The sequence below is a fragment of the Ovis aries genome, chromosome 26, assembly GCF_016772045.2.
Source record: "Ovis aries strain OAR_USU_Benz2616 breed Rambouillet chromosome 26, ARS-UI_Ramb_v3.0, whole genome shotgun sequence".
In the NCBI taxonomy this organism is placed as follows: Eukaryota; Metazoa; Chordata; class Mammalia; order Artiodactyla; family Bovidae; genus Ovis; species Ovis aries.
Genome location: NC_056079.1, coordinates 13,342,473 through 13,364,426, shown reverse-complemented (window position 1 = coordinate 13,364,426; position 21,954 = coordinate 13,342,473). Strand labels below are relative to the sequence as shown.

The 21,954-nt window shown below is 48.1% G+C and overlaps 1 protein-coding gene across 1 annotated transcript in view; it reads right to left on the bottom strand.

Annotated features, from left to right (window-relative positions):
* Nucleotides 1-21,954, bottom strand: part of WWC2 (WW and C2 domain containing 2) — a 148,066-nt gene that overhangs the window by 3,855 nt on the left and 122,257 nt on the right. The window contains exons 15-22 of the mRNA XM_027962647.2: nt 21,752-21,944; nt 20,359-20,523; nt 17,457-17,578; nt 15,163-15,361; nt 13,285-13,449; nt 11,369-11,461; nt 3,674-3,916; nt 1,222-1,349 (exon numbers count right to left, since the gene is read on the bottom strand). Coding sequence (XP_027818448.1) covers nt 1,222-1,349; nt 3,674-3,916; nt 11,369-11,461; nt 13,285-13,449; nt 15,163-15,361; nt 17,457-17,578; nt 20,359-20,523; nt 21,752-21,944 — 1,308 coding nt within the window. The remainder of the gene's footprint in view (nt 1-1,221; nt 1,350-3,673; nt 3,917-11,368; nt 11,462-13,284; nt 13,450-15,162; nt 15,362-17,456; nt 17,579-20,358; nt 20,524-21,751; nt 21,945-21,954) is intronic.

Sequence of the window (21,954 nt, the reverse complement as noted above, 5' to 3'; positions counted from 1 at the left end):
TCCTGATTTCTACCTTTGATTCCAGGTGAGACAGCAGCTCAGGCAGTGTCCCCGGGGCTGTGGAGGGACCCTGGCCTGGAGGCCTCCAGGCAGATGCCTTATCCTGGCCCACCTCCCTCATCTGCATCACCTGCCTGGTGACGTGTGTGGGTCTGGATGCTAAAGGACTGGGGAGTGTTTACAACTTATTTTGGGGTTAGTAACTGCTGGGGTTGGATGACTGTGTTTCTTACTCTCCAAGTGACCACAGCACCAAAGGCATGAGAAGGTTCCTCTTGCCGCCCTGCAGTTCCACAACCCCCCGCCACCCCAAGCAGCATCCTCTGCAAGTTCCAAGAGTGATTCTGGAGCTGAATGGAGACAGGAAGATGCTGACTCTTCAGGGCAGCATACTAAGAAGAGTCTGAGCCCATGATGCGCCCGTCCCCTCTTGCCCCCCTGGACTCACTCAGGCGACTCTGACCTCCCACTTCACCCTCTGGCACCAAACCCCATCCGTTCCCGTCCAGCCCCTCCACGTCACCCTGCCTCTGCCATCAAACACGCTCCTCGGGTCTCTCCCCTTCCACCAGGAGCTTCCTACAGTCTCCTCTATACCACACACACAGACGCACCTCTCCTGCCCCACACACATGCACACACACACACCCCACAACCAATAAAGCCACACCTCTTCTGTGTCCCCCTCCCCGCTCCACTGAAAGTGTCCTTGGATGGTCACATGGCTCTCTGTTCAGGGAATGTCAAGCCTCTTCTTGCTGCTGTGTTTGACAACATCCTTCACCACGACCCCAGACCAGGACCAATCACCACCCCCACCCACCTCTCTGGCAGGTTCTTCCAACACCCCAGCCATCTCCTCTGCTGGTCACCTTCTCACCCTCCTGGGGTGCTGGACCCACATCTGGTTGGGGAACCACTATACATAGGATGCAGGCTGGCATTTTTATCTCCCACCTGATCCTTAATCCTGGCTCCAGATTTTTATCTCTGCTTGTCTACAGGCCGTGGTTCCCTGAGCTGCCCTACTGGAAACGTTAGGCTGGTGCGTCCAAGAGCAGAAGTCACATCACCCAGCTCCCGCCTGCCACCCCTTCCAGCCTTCCGTTCCCTCCCCCGACTCCCCCTCACCACCCCTCCGTCCCCTTCCCCCACCGCCCCTTCCCGGGTCCCAGGTCTGGACCCTGCGAGGCGCGGGCCCCCCGGGGTCCCCGCGCTCACCGGAAGGACTGCACCTGCCGGGGCACCTTGCGGCTCTGCTCGCGGAGCCGGCACACGTCCTTGGACACCTGCCGCATCAGCTTCTCCGCGTTCAGGTCCTGCTTCTGCTCCTCTTTGGACTGCTCGGCCTGGCGCGGAAACGGAAGCACAGGGCCCCCGGGACGTTACTCGGAGGCTCCCGAGGTCGCGCTCTCAGGCCTGGAAGCTGCCGGGGCTCCCGTCAGGAGCCGGGCGGGCAGCGCAGGCCGCGGGCGCTTTTCTCCAAGTCTGGGGTTGGGGGAGGGGAAGACACGCGCAAGCCCACCTTGCACCGACCACAGGGAGCAGCCCCTGGGTTGGGGCAAGGGGGGGCTTTAACCCATTAAAAAAATAATCTTTTGATATAGGCAATATGGGATCATTTAGTTACCTCTAGAACTCCTAGTAACCCTCCCTCTCAAAAAAAAAATTTTTAAAAAATTAAAAAGTACTTATAGCACCATGTTCAAGAAGTAGCTACCGTTAAATTTTGGTGAACAGGCTTTCAATCTCTTACCTTTTCTTTCTGTCTCACGCCTTTTAAAAGTTGTTTATTGATATAAAACTGACACACTGTGCCAGAAAAGTGCACAGGGGCGTGCGGCTCAGAGCTTTATAAAGTGATGTCCTTCTCACCCAGCAGACTGTAGACACCCCGGGGGAGGGGTTGGGGGTGGGGTGGGGCAGGGGAAGCCCCGACCCCTAAGTTTCCACAGAGCCTCCAGCTGCGGAGAGGATGAGCTGCGCTGTGGCCCTCGGCAGGGAGGAGAGTGTGCGTCGGGAGGGGTCACTTGAGCCGGAGGGCTGGGGACACAAGCTCGCTTGGGCACCCTTGGCCTCCCAAGTGGGTGCTCCAGCAGCGAGGTTTAAGTGTGGTCCTGCCTCCTGGAGACCACTGGTCACGGTGGGGGCAGCGAGGGTAGTAAAGGAAATGGGTGACGAAATTCGGAGTCTTACAAGAGAGGTCAGCTCAGGCCAGAGGTAGGCAGTCGGCACTAGGAGACAGGCGGGAAAATGGCTTTGTTGATGGCGTTGCCTGCAGCGAGCTGATGGGTCCTCCCGTCAGTGGGACCCTTCTGGGCTCCTGTTATTAACGCAGGCAGCTATACACTTTACAGTCAAAGAATAAGGTCTTCAGGCTTAAGAGACAGGACAAAGTCTGGTTTACAGCCAAGCTGATACAACAGCAATCGTAGGACTAGGAGTTTGTTCTTTGCAAAAGCTACTGAAATGAGAAAGGTGCCCCAAACTGTACAGGAGTGTTAACGTCCACAGGGTCCTGTGATTGAAATCTGGGAAGCCAGTGTTATGCCCCGGGTTTTAGGAGAGGGTGGGGTTCTCTCATAGCTCAGCTGGTGAAGAATCTGCCTGCAATACAGGAGACCTCGGTTCGATTCCTGGATTGGGAAGATCCCCTGGAGAAGGGAAAGGCTACCCACTCTAGTATTCTGGCTTGGAGAATTCCCTGGATTGTATAGTCCATGGAGTCACAAAGAGTCGGACATGACTGAGCGACTTTCACTTTCACTTTTCACTTTCAGGAGAGTGTGATTAACCTTCAGAGTACTGGATAGGGGCTTGCCCCACAGGGAGGTCCAGTGATTTAGTCCCAGTCACGTTAAGGAGCCGGGTGGAGCGGGAACATGATCCTCGATGATTTACAGTCCCGGCTCCTCGCTCTGCCTCCCACGGGGCTTGTATGGCGCACGAAGACACTGATTCTGATTCCCTTTTTATTCTGAGCTGCAAAACAGACTTCCTGCCATAAAGAAGGAAGGTAACGTGTGTGACCTGCAGGCCTGGTGGCTTTCCGGACGAGGAAGGCCAGCCTGGGCTCTGCCACTGACTTCTGTTCACGGCTTCCCTGGGAGCCATATCTTTTATGACAACTGGCAGGCTCTTTGCTCACTGCTAGACACTTTATGGCCACAGTGCTGAAAACCCCACAAATCCCCAACCGCAGGAGACAGGTGGACATGAAGGGGTAGGGGTGTGTGTGCACGTGCAAGTGTGCACTGGGGTGTCCCCGTGTGTGTAAGGAGTGGATGTGGGGCTGCAGAGCAAGCAGGAGAGAAGCCAGTGGTTCTCACTGACCTCCGTGGCCAGAATGCAAGGCGTACAGGGGACACAGTCTCCAGCTGGGGACAGCAAACTTCAGAGATGGGAAAGAAAAGCTCATGACTCAGGTGACCTGCCTGTACACAGAGCTGGTAAACACAGAGATGAAAAAGCACCTGTACTCAGGAGAGGCAGACCCTTCTCCAAAGCCGATGCCCTGTGTGCTGTGGTTCTTTCCTCTCTGCGGTCTGATGCCACGGCTGCCACTGGGCAGGAGAAACATGACGGGGATAGACACGCTGGGTGTGAAGACCGGAGTGGGGCGGGGTGCAAGCTGGCACCCTCCACTGGGGAGAGGCTTTCAGGCGCCACGTACCTGCTTCCCCGCCTGTCTCAGGAGCTTCTGGAAGCGCTCGTCGTCCAGCACACCTGGCGGCAGGTCCGTCTCGCCCTGGGCCTTCAGTTCCTCGAGCCTCTGCCTCAGGCCCCTGAGGGCCTGCAGCTCGTCGTTGAGGCGGCTCTGCCGGGTCAGGGAGGCCTGCAGGTCCAACTCCAGGTCCAGGGAGGTCCGCACGGGGCACTCGGGTGCTGCCCTCCGGAGGACCGGCTGGCACACCGCCTGCGGGGTTAGAGCACGACACGACAGCCCCGCTGCAGTGGCAGTCCCCGGACAGAAGGGCTCCTGGGCTCCTATGTTTGCCGCTGAGGGCCAAGGGGTGGTGGCCCGGTCCCCAGGGAGACAGGAACCAGGCACCGCCCACCTCGGAGCATGCTCGGCCAAGGCAAACGAGCTTGTACTGCCCTGAACTGCAGAGTCTCTGAAGTTGTTACCAGGGTGCAGCCTAGCTCAGCCTGACCAGCTGACTGCCCAGAGCTGCCCTCTGCAGACCGCAGATACGTCGTGAGGAACTGACTCTGAGTCAGGCCTGCACCTGTGTCCCCGCAGTGCACGCCTTTGCCCATCACTTCTGTACGCCCAGCTCAGCGGAGCTGGGGTCCGGACGCCCTCCTCTAACCAACGTCCTTTGACTCTGGCTCCTTCCTCACTTCCCATTGTCTGACACCCACTCTCGCCCCTGAATCACTGTGTTCCTTCTGGGGCCAAGCTTATCCACTTATCAAGAAATAATCATTGACCGTGTATGAGTAAGACCCCCGCTGGGGGTCTGTAGGCAAAACAAACACTAGGAGGAGAAGACGTGATTTCTGACCTAGAGGAACTGGTTTAGAGGATGATGTTGAGAGTCAGTTCCTAGGCAGGTTGATAAGAAGTCCGGGGCTCGAGGAGAAAAGGGTCTGGGGCTCTCAAAGTGGAGACAGGGGCCTGGAATTCTCATGGAGAAGGAGAGGACAGACATCTTTTTGTTTCCCCTACATTCCTTAGTCTAAGTCACATTAAGTGTCTGTTTTTCTTTAAGTCCCCAACTGATGATAACACAACAAACAACTCAGTTTAAACTCTATACTAAGGATTATATAACAACATGTATCCTGCTTGAGGACAGTTTCTCCTTCCTGAACCTTTTGGCTAATCCTGTTATCTTAAAATGTAAATTATGGGAGTGGGCCTAGTAAGATCTTTATAACCTTGAGATATGCTTTTGATTTATTGTAATAACTAATTTAAAAAGTACATAACTCCCTTGCTAACACCAGCTAGGGGGCACTCTCCATCCCCCTTCTGATGTCTGTGTCAGAAGCTTTCTCTGTCGCTTTTTATACTTTAATAAAACTCTGCTATATAAAAACTCTTGAGTGATCAAGCCTGGTTCCTGGTCCTGGAGTTAAATCTTCTTCAGAGATCTTGAATCCTACATCGTTTGGCTATCATCTTGGGGGCTCGTCTGGGATCTAGCCTCTCTGATTTCTCAGTATGCACGTTTTCCACTTTACTAACTCTGCAGTGTGCCTGTGAGAATGAATGACACGCCCCGCGAGAAGCAAGCGATGAGCCCTGCTCTGCGGTTTCGCGGTGCCTCGTCATGACTGAAGGCAGCCCCTAAAAGGGGAACCTTGTCGGGGTTCATACTGATCTGCCAATGCCAAGAGGCACCCAAGGTCCCTGCTAGGAGAGCGGCCAGAGATGGGCAAAGCGTGTGCACCGAACTTTCCTTCCTCGGTCACCTTTTCCTGGTCTCTTGGACCATTTCGTAATAGCGTGGGGAATTAGAACTACTAACATAATCTGCTGGATCACAGACTTTCAGTGGATTGTGATTCATGCCATTACTATGTGCTTTTACTTAGACCCTAAGCTTGGTCGTCATGGAAGCGCCTAGCCTTGCTAGGAGCCAAAAGTTACAGGAACACGTTTGGGAGTGAGGCGGAACTCCAGCTCCAGGAACGTCTCTCAGGCTAGAGGTCACTCTCCTGGTTGCTGGCCTCAGGAGCCAGCGACCTGAAAGTGAGTCTTTGTCACAGCTGCGTCTCCTGTCTATGTGGACAGAAGCACCGCTGGTGACCATGAGGTTTCTGAGGACACAGATCGGGGACTGCAGGATCTGGTCTGATTGGAAGTGCAACGGGCTTCTTCCCTTGGTAGCACTAGCTCTTAGCAGACCCGAGGAAGTTCTCTGGTGGTATCTGTCTCAACTCCCTGCTACTGCTACTGCTAAGTCACTTCAGTCGTGTCCGACTCTGTGTGACCCCATAGACGGCAGCCCACCAGGCTCCCCCGTCCCTGGGATTCTCCAGGCAAGAACACTGGAGTGGGTTGCCGTTTCCTTCTCCAATGCACGAAAGTGAAGAGTGAAAGGGAAGTTGCTCAACTCCCAACTCTCAACTCCCTAGATACTCCTTTTGTGGAATCTGTGGAAATGAACCGGAAGGACTGGTCCTAAGAGCTCAAGGACAAAAATCACTTCTTCCTCGCTGGCCAGCTCTCCACCACCTCTTTTGCTATCACATATCCTGGCATGGAGACACTCAGAATGGGCATCCCGGTTGCCGTTCATCCCTTTACGACTCTCTGCTTCTCCTGCGGTCAGGACTACACTCAGGAATGCGCAGAGGCAAATAAAGACGGACGCTTCCCCGAGGAGTCCTAGCTTGGCAAACGTTCTGGGAAAACTACTCTGCTCCACCCTGGTGGCATCAGGGCAGAGAGCAAACCACACCAAGGTCTTGGTGGTAGGGAACCAAGTCAGTCTGGGGTGCCATAGGTCTACCCCTGGTGCATCTCCACCCCCTCGGAGGTAGAACCGGGAGGGAAGAGTAAGACACCTGCGTCGGTAAGGGACAGACTAACTCCGACCAGGGAAAGAAAGCTTCGGTGGAAAGTCTGTCTACACCCCCACCTAGAGCAGGGAAGGATGCTTCTGGCTGAAAAAGTCATGGCTGTGGATGCTGCTTTTTTCTCTCTTACAGATGGGAGCTAGCAGTTCCAGAACCACTCCCACTCCTTTAAAATGTTGTGTTTTTTTTTTTTTCCTTAAAAAAAAAGCTGGGACAAGTTTGATCTCCAGTGTTTAAAAAGACATGCCTGATCTTCTTCCGTGATACTGAATGGCCGGGTATCCTTTGAAAGATGGGGAACACTGGCCAGTTGAAGGGTTTCTTAACGATACTGTTTCACAACCAGACCAGTTCCATAGAAAACAAGAGAAATAGGTAGAAGTGCCCTATGTGTTGCTCTTTATCTCTCTGCGAGACATGCCAGACTTGTGTCCTAAGGGTACAGATTTGGGTGTGAAACCTTCAGCTCCCTCCTGTCCTCTGACTTTGCCCCTGTATCTGGGGCTCCGAACTGAACAGGCTGAGAGTCAGGGCACCTTTCCAGGAGGGCTTGCCTCAGTCTTGAAATTCAAACAGTACCAGTTGTGGTCGAGACTATCCAGAGGATCCAAAAAGTACACAGAAGCCTTTACAGGACTAACTTTACTTTATGAGCTTACTTGAAGAGATACAATGTATGTTTTGGGACAGACACTGACTCCAGACTTGAGAGCTTGAGTTTTGCAGGAAGCTTTTGGAGACCCCTGGCCTTCCTGCCTGTTACCCTCTCAATATGAGACAGTAAACAATAGAAAACCATAGAAATAGGGCTTCCCTGATAGCTCAGTTGATAAAGAATCCACCTGCAATGCAGGAGAGCCTGGTTTGATTCCTGGGTTGGGAAGATCCACTGGAGAAGGGATAGGCTGCCCACTCCAGTATTCTTGGGCTTCCCTTGTGGCTCAGCTGGTAAAGAACCCACCTGCGATGTGGGAGACCTGGGTTCAATCCCTGGGTTGGGAAGATTCCCCTGGAGAAAGGAACGGCTACCGTCTCCAGTATTCTGGCCTGGAGAATTCCATGGATTGTATAGTTCATAGGGGTCACAAAAAGTTGAACATGACTGAGTGAGACTTTCATGAGACAGTAAACAATAGATAACCGTGAGACAGTGTCACAGGAAGGAAGGCAGGGAGGGATGCTCAGGGCTGGGTCACACCTGCGTGAGGAAAGGTGTTCAGATAGGGTGGGTGGGACTACTGGGGTGGAGGGAGATGAGATGGATGTTTCCTGCCTAGACTGTTGGCAGTGGGGATGGAAAAAAAGGGATTACTGCTCATGAAAACGGGTACTGCCTGATACGAGAGAGAAGGACTCAGGCTTGACAGGTATCCCAGCTGGGAGGGCTGGCATGACGACAGCGCTCATGACAGACGGGAGAGAGAGGTCCGTCCATCCCTCTTCTCGTTTCAGAGCCGTTGCCCAGACCTGAATAGCGCTCACTGTCTCCTCCGATTCCCATTCTCCACCCAGTGTATCCTGCTGGAACGTTCTCTGCTGCTCTTACTACTGGTGCTGTTCAGCTGCTCAGTCGTGTCTGACTGTGTGACCCCATGGACTGCAGCACGCCAGGCTTCCCTGTCCTTCATTACCTCTCAGCGTTTGCTCAGATTCATGTCCATTGATTCATGCTCTCCAGTGATCTCATCCTCTGTCACCCCCTTCTCCTCCTGCCCTCAATCTTTCCCAGCATCAGGGTCATTTCTAATGAGTCCGGTCTTCGCATCAGGTGGCCAGAGTACTGGAGCTTCAGCATCTTATTAGCATTCCCTTTATTCAACCTCTACTCTAACAGACAGCAGAATCATCTGGACACACACCCTCTCTGACTGTTTCAAGACCAGATACCCTTCCCAGCTGTCGGGCATGAGGAGGGTTTGTAAAGAATCCCGTGTGCACAGCCTGCTGGTGAGTGTGTAACCAAGGGTATGCTTGTGTGTAAGCTCTGCCCATCTCCCTGGTGTCGCTGAGCTGGGAAGGGGTGTGTGGATGAGCCCCCGAACCCTGTGCCTCTCGTGGGGACCCTGCCTTCCCAGCCAGGACGCCCGTCCTGCTCCCTTCAGCTCCCTTCACGTCTTGGGCTGTAACTCCTACATCAGAATACTCTTCTTCACTCGCATCTACTAGACTCCACCTGCTCACTTCAAAAGCCATCAACAATGATCTCCTAAATGACGTTTCAGGATTAACCTTTATACGGTTCAAGAAGCTCTGGGAACTAAGGTTTATCAGTAACTCCCCTGTTTTTGAGCTTCACCCAATTCATAAAACACTTCTGGTTAAAAGTTCTCTGAAGAGTGTTATCATTCTCTAAAAGTATGTGTTTTTAAAAGCTCAGGGGCCTTGCAATCCCACTTCTGGGCATGTATCTGGAGAAAAACAGGATCTGAAAGGATATAAGCACCCTATGGGAAATAGATGGGGAAACAGTGGAAACAGTGTCAGACTTTATTTTTGGGGGCTCCAAAATCACCACAGATGGTGACTGCAGCCATGAAATTAAAAGACGCTTACTCCTTGGAAGAAAAGTCATGACCAACCTAGATAGCATATTCAAAAGCAGAGACGTTACTTTGCCGACTAAGGTCCGTCTAGTCAAGGCTATGTTTTTCCTGTGGTCATGTATGGATGTGAGAGTTGGACTGTGAAGAAGGCTGAGCGCTGAAGAATTGATGCTTTTGAACTATGGTGTTGGAGAAGACTCTTGAGGGTCCCTTGGACTGCAAGGAGATCCAACCAGTCCATTCTGAAGGAGATCAGCCCTGGGATTTCTTTGGAGGAAATGATGCTGAAGCTGAAACTCCAGTACTTTGGCCACCTCATGCGAAGAGTTGACTCATTGGAAAAGACTCTGATGCTGGGAAGGATTGGGGGCAGGAGGAGAAGGGGGCAACCCAGGATGAGATGGCTGGATGGCATCACGGACTCGATGGACATGAGTCTGAGTGAACTCCGGGAGTTGGTGATGGACAGGGAGGCCTGGTGTGCTGCGATTCATGGGGTCGCAAAGAGTCGGACACGACTGAGCGACTGAACTGGACTGAACTGAACGTCCACTGCAGCGCTGTTTACAGCAGACAAGACAGGGAAGCAGCCTAAGTGCCCATCGACAGAGGACCGGCCACAGGAGACGCGGTTCACTTATTACCACGGAGTATCACTCAGCCAGTAAAAAGATGAAACAGTGCCACGTGCAGCAACATAGATGGAGCCAGAGATCGTCATACTGAGTGAAGCAAGTCAGACAGAGAGGAAGATATATCCTATGAAATCCCTTATATGTGGATTCTAAAAAATACGATGCAAATGAACTTACAAAACAAAAAGAGGCTCACAGACTAAGAGAATGAACTTATGGTTGCCTGTTATATTTGAAATGGAAAACCAGCAAGGACCTACTGTTTAGCAAAAGGGACTCTACTCAGCGTTATGTGGCGGCCTGGGTGGGAGGGGAGTTTGGAGGAGAACGGATACATGTGTACGTGCGACTGAGTCCCTTCACAGTTCACCTGAAACTACCACAACATTGTTAATTGGCTACACCCCAATACAAAACAAAAAAGCTTTTTTAAAAAAGTGCAGGGGACTTAGGAACGAGTGGAAAAGAATTTTCATTCTAGTTGATGGAAACTGAGGTGCTTTTAAAGCATAAAGTTTGGTAACCTGAAACAGCTATACTTGAAAATGTCCTGAAAATGCTGAGGTTGAATCAATGCTTGCATATTTACCTTTGGAAAAAAAGAAATGTGCTTATGACTGTCAAGTAACTAGGAAGCTAAATCAGAAAGCTCAGTGTTAACCAGTCACTGCACTTTGCCCAGAGGCATTAAACTGGGGTCGCTGGTGAAGACAAATGATTCACCATGCCCTCCAGTCTTCACTCCGGTCCACCAGGCCCAAGCTCTGGCCAAGCAGGGTCACTCCTTCTCTGAATGTGTTTCTGGGCCCTGTGCCATGTCAGGCCACCTACCGACAGTGCCCAGCATCCTGCTCCATTACCCCAACAAAGCTACCACCTTCTTTTGAGATTGTCGTCCGAGGGCCAGAGACCTTCCCCATGGAGGGTTTCTGATTCTTCAGACAAGGTGAGCTCACTGCATAGCTTAGCTCACACAGGGCTGTGCTCCCACTGAGCAAGACACTCTAAGCCGATACAAAGCAACTTCAGAAATCAGCACAAAACAAAAGATTAGCAAACTAAAACTTTCCATTAGCATTTCAGCTGCAGGTAAGTGAACAGGAGTTTCTGAACACTCCAACTGTATTATTCAAATATTTGCCCAGAGCGGTCCTTGCACTCTTATCCAGAGATCTCTGGCTCCCAGGAAAACCTGACTTGAGCTTTTCCACCTACATTGATCTTAGTCTTCTGAAAAGATCTGTCTTCTAAGCAAGCTGCTGAAACCAGGACGTCCCCTTTACGTGCTCCTTTACCAGGACATCTGCCCTTCACACAAGGTACCAGGTGTTATACTCTCCCCACAGCTGCGCCAGAGCTAGCCTCCCCCAACCCCCAGTGGCCAAGACGCCCCCAATTCCCAGCAGCCTTTTCTCCGTCCACACATCATACCGAATCTATCCTCCGCTATCACAGGTTCTACCCCAGCGATGAATGAGCAGTCTCTAACTCATCCTTCTCCGGAACAGACACTGCGTTTGTGTCTCCACGATTACAGTGGCTTCAACCCACAGACCAGGAGCATGGAGCAAGGAGGCCCCGAGGCCCTGGGCTTCTGCGTCTGACATGCCCGACTCGGGGTGGTCCGCGACCTTGGGATGCTGCCGATGGACTACATACCCTCTTGACTCTCAGACTTCGCCGTTCGGTGGAGTTCCTCACAAACAGTGATTTTTTAGCCAGCGTTGAACTGTCGCTGTCACTTCGATTTAACTGGCAACAAAGGATTAAAAAAGAAAAAAGGAAGAAAGAAATCAGTGCAACACCCTGTGCTAGAGGAAGTCTGGAACTGAGAGCTTGATCACAGAGAGAACGTAGCTACTAGTTTGTCTTTTTTTCTCTTTTAACAGAGGGTTATGCCCTTGCAACTCAAAAGTGTGTTCTGAGGATCAGTGACATCACCTGTGTGCGCGTGCTAAGTTGCTTCAGTCGTGTCCGACTCTTTGCGACCCTACGGACTGTAGCCTGCCAGGCTCCTCTGTCCATGGGATTCTCCAGGCAAGAATACTGGAGTGGGTTGCCATTTCCTTCTCCACAGTTAATTTTTTTAAAAAAATCTTCCTCAAACAAGTTTTTCCCTGTTTGATGCTTTTCTAATTTTATTAAATAATTACCTTTTGATTTTAGTTAAAAGTTATGTGTTAAGATAATTACATATATTTTGAAATAAAATTATCCTTTGAATTGTTAGCTAATATGCATTATCCATTCTTTAGAAGAAAAGTTTGTGTGAGGCACAGAGCTCAGGGTCAGAGTGAGGTCACAGCATCAAGGACACCCTCACCTGGGTGGGCCATCCCCACTGCCTCACCTGCTTTAGGTCTTTGCTGAAACATCACCTTCCAGGGACATCTGCTCTCAACGATACTTTAATTTGCGACCCTCATCCTCAACATCCTAACCCTTCTTAACTTGCTCTATGGTTTTCCATAGCACTGGGCCTCACCCAGAGACGTCAGAGGTTATTCACCATGTTTACTGTTTGGCTCAACTCACGAGAATGAAAGCCTTACAAGGGCAGAGCTCTGGGTCTTTTTTCACGGATGAATCCCAAATATCCGCAGTTATGCTTAATAAATAGCAGATGCTTAATAAAAATGTTTGTGGAACCGAATGGATAAATTTAGAATTTAAGTATTTTCTAACTCACTTTGTAACGTCAAAACTAAATTACTATAAATTACAAATACTTATGGAACTAGAATGTGATAAACTGATACATATCACACAATACTCTCCACAGAACTACGAATCTGTTTGGAGGCATCAATGAAGGCGATTTTTGTTCTGAAACGCAATTCACTATTTTTAATTCGGCAGGACCAACGTGGTTTGAAGCAGGCGCGATACACTGCCGAAATACACCAGCCACCGTAACTCTTGCATCACTGAAGGTTTTGAATACACACTGGGGTCCAGACAGACTGAGCGGCCAGGCCCTTAAGGTCAGTTATTTGTCAGATCAAAGGCAGTAGAAACGAACAGATGGTAAATGTGGGAAAAGAAAGGAAAGGAAAAAATTCCACAACCCACACTAAAAAGAACGACTGGGAGTGTGATATTTCATGTATATTTTCTGGCATTTCTAGTCATTAGTATTTGCTAATTTGAATTTGAAGATGCCCGTGGCCCTGTCTATTGTCACTGATGGGCCACCCCTGGGGGCAGGGGGTGGATGTGGCAGCTCCCCAGAAATGACCTGCACCTGACCCTGCTGACCTGTCACCCTGCAGACCCCTGACCCTGCGGACCCCTGACCCCGCAGACCTGACCCCACAGAGCCTTACCCTTCAGACCCGACCCCACAGGCCTCTGATCCCGCAGACCCCTGACCCTGCGACCCCTGACCCCGCATACCCCTGACCCTGTGGACCCGTGACCCCACAGAGCCTTACCCTGCAGACCCCTGACCCCTTAGGCCCCTGACCTCAAAGACGCCTGATCCTGCAGACCCTGAGCCCGAAGACCCCTGACCCCTTAGGCCCCTGACCCCAAAGACTCTTGACCCCTAGGCCCCTGACACCACAGAGCCTTACCCTGCACACGTACTGGCTCCGCTCCCCGGGGGAGAAGGTCTGCGAGCGCACGATCACGCTGCTCCTCACGAAGGGGCGCTGGCGCGCACTCAGACTGCTGCGGTCTTTGGGGCGTACGGCCACGCTGGCACTGCCGGCCTCATCGGTGTTTGTCTCTTTATCAACCTGGAAGAGAGGTCGGTGATCTGTCAGGGGTGGTGAGACGGGAGCATGGGGTGCTCCTCTCCTGAGTGTGGAAGGATCAGCTTATAAGAGACCCAGGGAGCACCAGGGCCTTTCTCCAGATGCAAAAGCGGTTTTCTATTAGTTTCTGGGAAGTCACCCTCAGTGGGTAGGATTGTATTTGTCCAACAAGGTCACCCATAAATGGAATGGCGGGGCCCCCTCTAATAGGTCAGGCCTAAAACAATGAAGCCTTGGTTTACAGAGGGGTAAATGTGCTTTTACAAAGAGTCTGATTTGGGAGTGCTTCATCATTAAACATTATTCAACCTCATGGTTAGTTTTTTGGCTGAATAAATGATAAAAGTAGTTAAAGATAGGGAGATGGAAATACACTAGTTAAACCTCTGGTTTGCACAGAATACAAATTTATATAGAGAGCCATCGTGGGTCTCCGTGGGGGTGGGGTTCCAGCACACTGAGCTCTGTGGATGCGCAGGGCCCACGGCTGGCCTCCCCATCTGGGGTTCCCCATCATCGAGGTCAGCCACTGGTGGACCACGGTTACTATCTGCAGGTCGCTGAGTCAGATCCGTGGTTGGCTGAATCCACGGATGCAGAAACCATGGACACTGAGGGCCGAATGTACTCATACACATGAAGTTTTCAGTCAAGGTATAGCACTGTTTCTAATCAGAAGTTAATTGGAACTTTTAAAGCTCCCACATTTGCTGGCACCCTCAAACCTTGAAAACGGTTTCCCCCCTTTGGAGATGGCAGTCTGGTGGTCTCAGCATGCCTCTTTGTTGAGTCACTAAGTTGTGTTTGACTCTTGGTGACCTCATGGACTGTAGTCCACCAGGCTGTTCTGTCCATGGGATGACCCAGGCAAGAATCCTGGAGTGGGTTGCCATTTCCTTCTCCTGGAGCTCTCCCTGACCCAGGATCAAACCCTCGTCTCCTGCGTTGCAGGCAGATTCTTTACCACTGCACCACCAGGCAAGCCCCCACATCCCTCACTAACCGGCAAAACCACCTGGTTAATGGGCCTGGCAACTGCATGGAATCAGGTCACCTGCCCCTTCCGGACTGGTTTCAGTGAGAATCCCATCTAACCAAAACAGGCTTCACACGCTCACCTCACGTTTGAGACCAAAACAGACTCGTAACATTTATGAAACGTAAAACAGTTAAGCAGGCATCCTGGAGTTTTCCAGGAAATCCTGAAAACGTAAATATTCACAGGACACTCACAGAGAGCTAAACAGCACTGTTTATCTTCTTTTATGAAATTTAAGCAGAGAATGAATATTTGGGGCCCACTTGAAAATGTTCATGAGAAGAGTTGACTCATTGGAAAAGACTGATGCTGGGAGGGATTGCAGGCAGGAGGAAAAGGGGACAACAGAGGATGAGATGGCTGGATGGCATCACCAATTCGATGGACATGAGTTTGAGTGAACTCTGGGAGATGGTGATGGATAGGGAGGCCTGGCGTGCTGCAATTCATGAGGTCGCAAAGAGTCGGACATGACTGAGCGACTGAACTGAACTGAAAATGTTAAGGCATTTATAATGCTTCTTGTGTTTCCACAAACACTCATCTTGATCAGCTTTGGCACAAAAATCCTAACGTGAATTATGCACAGAGACAAGCTTGGACTCCGTGGTGCCTCTAGGAGACCGCTTTAGGAGGGGACGGTTGGCCACACTCACCAGGGCCGGCGTTCCTGCAGGGGGCTGACTCCCAAGGTCACTGGCACAGCTGCTTTCTTTCCTACTTGCGTCCTCATTCATCTCGGGCACACTTGGGCATGAACTTACGTCTTCCACACAGCGACTGCCTTCCGCCGATTTCACTTCGGCCCCTTCCTCGGCCACAGTTTCATCCGAGGCCTCTCTCAGCATGGCCAACCTATGGGTGAAACGGAACACAGCCCCGTTCAGGGTCAGCCAGATGTGCTCTGTGCTCAGTGCTGCTGGGCATGTCAACCCGTCGTCTGGGTCACGAACAGACTCACGCATCACAATACAAGCCAGTTTTCTGGCTGGAACTTTAACTAAAATGCCCCTGAAAAATAAAGTCAGCATCTTACTCTCCAGCAGTCTGCAGTAAAGTCACTACCATTTCATACCAAAAAGTGAAATTCATGAAACTTGATATAATTCCTGCTGCTGCTACTGCTAAGTCACTTCAGTCCTAAATTATGCTAAATATGCTAAAACATCACATACGAAGTTTAACCCACCATTTAAAAATATTGTCAATATTTTTAGCTACACTATAACTTGGTGTCAGTTGTTCATTTATTACACAATTAGTCAAACCACAGAATAGAGCAACTCTGCTAAGGGTGAATAAAAATATCTATTATCAACTGTGCTCACGGTGTAGCAAAGGTGGAACCCTGGATAGAAGAGTCTTAGCACTCGGATAAGAGAAGACTCTGAATGGTCTGTGATCTTGTCTTTAACAAAAGCCACTACCTGGGCTTGGGTGGCCCTACAAGTCAGGCTCCAGGAAACAAATATGGTTCATATTCTGCATAAACTGATCTGACAGGAGAGCAAAGAGTCTCCGGATGAGGAAGAATATCTCATTCTTTGTTGAGTTTCATGTTCTTGGTATGGGAACACTTTTTCCACTGATAACTAAAGGTCAAGCTTTAGCGATCAGTGACATCCGACAAGTTGGAACAGACTAGTTGTTCAACACCTGGTCATGAAACGAATGTGGGGGAACTAGCAATGAGGACTGCAAGTCATCAGTGCCCGCAGGTTACAGTCTCAGCGTATTTTTAAAAATATTTATTTGTCTGGCTGCGCCGGGTTCCAGTTGCAGCACGTGGGGTTTTCGGTCTTCGTCGCGGCGTGCAGGACCTTCAGCGGCAGCGTGTGGGACCTAGCTCTCTGACCAGGGGTCGAACCTAAGCTCCCTGCGTTGGCAGCATGGGGTCTCAGCCACTGGACCACCAGGAAGACCCTCTAAGTGTATTTTTTCGAAATAGGTATAAAACAAGTTGTACTTTATGTAAGCAAGGTATTTAAAGATACGATGAACCTCATAATCACTCTCATACTTACTTTTTGGGGGGCAGTGCTCTGATTTTTATTCACTATAAAGGACTTTTGGTAAGAACAAGGTATCTCTGTACTTTTTTAGGTCGCTGTAGTAAACTGCTTCTTCCAAATATCCACAGTTTTGTTATTTACACCTTGTTACTCCAAGTTTGTAAAAACTCTTGTATATACACACACATACACACAAATGCTGCAATATATGTATGTAAATGCAAATATATGTTGACAGTAGTTCAAACGTAACAGTGTAACAATACACACAAAATTAGTCCAAATGAATTTACATATGTACTAGAAAAAAACCGACACCGTCACTAAAATATGTTTTTTAGAGAAAACAGTGCAAACTCGGAAATACAGTTCTTTATACGTATGTGTATCTAGACAAACGCTGTAATAACCTTTTTTTCTTTAAAAAAATTAAAAGATCGAGGTATGAAAAACGAGAAGGATATAGTAAAAGAAGGTAAATAGCGGCACAAACAGCAAAGTAACCACTCAGAAGCTGCTTTCTAAAACTCTGGCTTGAACTACCAGCGCCTAAATGGCGCCTCCAGTAGTTTTCAGAAAAAGAGTCTGTGTTTAAATTTACCTATGACTCTGTAATAAACTATCATGTTTTTCAAAATAGTTTAGACTTTAAACAAACGAACAAGAAAAGCTCAGAAAGTTGTGTCAAAATTACTGAGGTAAGAACAAAGAATCTTGCTCACACGTTAGTAACTTTGCCCACGGTCTCACCATTACTTTTTCAACTCTCTAACACCAAGAAACAGCTTTGCCTGGGGCTACTTCCTGAAGCTGCGTTACTTTCTATTAATTCCAGAACAAGATCTAAACCCATGAAGGTGTCCCTCAAAGTGTCTTCTGAGAAACTAAACACACCCTCTTTGAGATCCCAGGAGCAGAAAGAAATAACTCTTATTTACCAGTCTCCATCTGGACCTCTGGGCTCCTCTTCCTGCCCTGGTTCTTCTTCTTCTTGGGCTAATTCTTGTTCCACGGCCAACAGCTCAGCTGATGTTCTTGCAAGTAAGGCTGACACTGCATCCTGGAGAAGGTACGACGTAGGGCAATTAATACCATAGACTTCAGAAAGGATTTAAAAACTTGTCAGATGGGGACTTGGGCTTCTGGTTGTGGAGGAGAAGGAAGTATGAGACTCACTTCTCTCGCTGAGAACAAATATAAAAGCTGAGCACAAGAAAATGAAAAGCAAAAAACTCCAGTTGTTTCAAAGCAACGAAGAGCAACAAAGGCAGTTGGGACTCAAGTGTGAAGATCCCAGGGAGGAGGGGAATGTAAGGAAATTTAATGCCACTCTTCTTCTTGGGGGTGTGTCTTGATGCCGTGGCGAGGCACACAGGTGATGGGCCATGGTCGCCCGGACTGTGGCAGTGAGGGGAGGATGCAGAGATGAGACAGAGCTGAGGACAAGGCACTCCGCCTGGGAAGATAAACTGTGAAGTGGGCCCAATATTCTGTACAATATTCCTATCGAGACCTTTGCCCCGACTAAGCCACATACGTGCAGAGTGAGAAGGTGAGAAAGTAAAACCAGCTGCTAGGAGGCTGAACGGTAAGCAGATATTTCAGTTGCCTCATGGTCCTAGGGAGAGAATAACTGGAATTCAGGTCCCTCAAGTGATCCAGGTGAGCTGCCCATGTTGTCATCTGCCTTCCAGAAGGATACTGGATCATCTTTGGAGGAAGCTACCCGCCAGATCCTCTGCACTCCATACATAACATCCAGCACCCCGCTGGAAACAGAACCCTATGACTGAAAGCCAAGAAGAATGACCCGCAAAAGAAGCAGACCCATAGGTGATCCACATACCTAGTTACCTAGAGAAGAAAGTAGAAGTTTTGTAATTAATATGTTCAAGAAAACGGATGAAACAATGGAGAATTGAATTAGAATAAACAGAAAAACACATGAGCACATCTGAATGAAACTGCTGAAAACCAAAGAAAAAGAGGAAATTTTACAAGCAGTGGAAGAAAAAAGGTGTAATACTTTTTAAGAATCAACAATTAGCCTGTCCTCCAGCAGCTGAACAGAATCAATGGAAGCCAGATGACATCAAAACATTTTTTCAATGTGTCCAGAGAAATAATCGCTCACTTAGAATTCTGAATATGCAGGAAAAAGAGTCCTTCACAAATGAAATTGAAAGAATATGCCAACATACCTGTACTAAACGAAACACTAAAGGAAATTCTCCAGGCAGAAGGAGAGTGACCCTAATTGGAAGTACAATAATGCAGAAAGGAAAAGAAAGGCTAAAGGGTATAGGAGGAAACCTGACTAAATGCTGATAAATATCAATAAAACAATGATAATAATGTATTGCAGGATTTAAAATAAACGTAACTAAAATATATCTGGTAATTGCACAAGAAGAGAAAAGAGAATCATGAAGTAAAAAAAAAAGCCTTTAAAAATCTTTGTACCATCTGCAAAAAAGCAAAAAGCATTAATTTAACACAGTTTCTAATAAGTCAAGGATGCATGCTGTAATCATCAGGGAAACAACAAAAAAGACTGTAGTACTAATTAATGATCTGATAGAAAAAAATCTAAGTTTAAAAGTACTTGGTTAATCCAAAAGAAGGGAAAAAAAAAGGACTAAAAGGGAACAAAGAGTAAGATGAAAGGTTCAAAGCCAAATATAACAATAATAGCATTAAGAGTAAATAAATATTTCAATTAAAAGAAGATTTTAAAACTGGATAAGACATCAAAACCAACTAAGTACTGCTTACAAGTGAAACACTTTAAATATAGGAACCCAGAAACATTGAAAGTAAAAGAATAATAAAAGATAAACCATGCAAATGCTAACCAAAAAAAACTGATATGATTATTAATATCAGACAGTGTTATTAGCAACAGAGGGATATTTTATAATAATAAAAGGGTCAGTTGAACAGAAAGATACAATATGATGCTAAATTTATATTCATCTAATAACCTGGATGCAAAATACATAAAGCAAAGACTAAAAGAACTAAAAGAAGAAACAGTCATCTATAATCGTAAGCTGGAGATGTTACTGTACCTTTAAACAGTGATAACATAAGCAAACTGAAAAATCAGTAAATGCAGAAGATCTGAAAAGCAAAACTAACAAAGGTGACCTGCAGAAAATACATCCTTTTCAAGAGTACAGGGAACTTATACTAAAACTGAACACCTGCTAAGCCATAAAGCAAGTCTCAATATTCTTTACGATAGAATGTATGTAAAAACATGTATTAGATACACCACAATTCAGTCTGCTTTATTCCAGGAATCTGAAACAGATTTAGCATTCAAAAGTCAATCAATGTATAATCCACTACATTGAGAGAATAAAAGAAAACAGCCATGTAATCATCTTAGGAGATATAGTAAAAATGCTTGATAAAATCCAATATCCATGCATAATAAAACCCTTAGCAAACTAGAAAGAGAAGGAAACTTCCTTAATCTGATAGCAAGTATCTATAAACAGCCTCAGAAAAAAATCATTCTAAATGATGCATTCTTAAAAGCCTTCATTTTGAAAAAGCCTAGTATTGTCAACAGAGATAGACAGCTAAGCCAACAGAACAGAAAAGAAAGTTCAGGGACAGGCTAACACACAGAAGTCATCTGACTTAGGATAAAAGTTGGCACTGCGGTGCAGTTAAGGAAAGATATATTTTCAACAAATAATCCTGGGTCAATTGGCTATCGCATGGTTTAAAAAAAAAACAACAACGACCCTGACCTCTCCCTCAAAGCCTACACAAAGATTAATTTCAGATGGACTGCAGATCTAAGTGTCTCAGTAAGACTTGACTCACCAAGTCTACGGAATCCACGAGTGGCTGGCTTGGTGGAAATACCGAGTCCTCTGTCTCCTCTTCGCTCTTCTTGCAGGGCGTTTGCTTTGAAGGAAGCAAGTTATACCACAGAGTGAAAATCTCACTGGAAAAGGGTAGGTCGGCCAGGCTGATCTGAGTTCCCGCCTGTGTGAAAGGAAAGGAAAAAAAAAAAGAGAAAGAGAGAAAATGAAATGTTTCAATCCATATTTGCTTCCTCTAACATAATGAAGATTATTGGACAAGCTTGTTTTAGGGGGACAAAAAGATGCCATGCTCATGATACAAAGCATTGGTGGATTTCTTTTTTTAAACCTGGAGATGCCTTATATTTTCAGGTGTGAAAAAAATGCAGTTGACTTTTGAACACCATGAGGGTTAGGGGGGCCGACAGCATTTCCCACTCTGCCGTTGAAAATCCATGTCTAACTTTACAGTTGGCCCCTGTATTCAAGGTTCCACAGCCTCAGATTCAACCAGCCACAGATTATGTAATGTTATGGCACGAATTTAGTAGGAAAAAAAAAAATCTGTGTGTAAGGGGACCTTGAAAGAATCCCAGGGTTGATTTTTTGATTGGTATTACAGCTGACCCTTGAACTACATGCGGTTCAGCTGGAGACCGCATGGCTTCCTGAACACCTGGGCACACCTCTACACACCTGTACCTGAACACCCTGTGCAGCTCTGCTGTGCTGTAATGATGTACACAACGGTGGGTTGAATCCGCCATCAGTGACGTATGAAGTCTTCCGAGCTGGCATGCAAGTGACCCATTGCTCTTAACAGTCACACTGAGGTCTTCCTACCAGCTCTACCCCCATCGCTGGGAGAACGTGCTGAAGTAGGGAACTTTACCCAGCGTCCTGCTTAAATTAAATCTGAACAGTGAACTAGGGGTGGGATGTCCTTTTGATATCTATCCATATTCACAAGCTGCGTGACCTTGAACACATGACCCCTCTAAGGAGTTCCTCATCTGCAAATGTCATCATACCCTTTTCCTAAGACTGTCAAGGGGATGAGTGAGATAATGTATGTAAAGTGCCCAGCACTGGGCTCATATTGGGAATAAATATGCATACTCTACAGTGATGGTCATAACAGAGGCCAAAGTTCTTTATCCAAAGGTTAGAAATAAAGAACTCGATTTTTACAGAGGATCATAATTGCTGAGCAAAATCAGAAAGGTCTGAAATAAAGAGAATGGAAAGCAGAAATTAAGACTTCAGGCAAAAAAATAAAGCCACCGCTAGACTGTGTTGGAGACACTGGGCAGACAGGCAGTAGTTTCGGGGCTGGCAGAATGGCCGCTGGAAAGGGACTCTCGGCACGACCAGCGGTGCCACCCGAGGGTCAAAACGAGAGGTCCTACCAGGCACTCCTCCCTGCGGTGTTTCCCGACGGAGCACAGGTCCACCCTCAGGGTCTTCTGCTGCAGGGCCGTCTGGGAGACGGCCACTCTGAACACATCACCGAACAGCAGGGACTCCGCAGCTGGGTGCACTTTCGTTCGAAACAGACAGCTGACGTCACTTGAGGAGGGAAGCAGAGCAACCCGGAAATACCTGCAAAGAA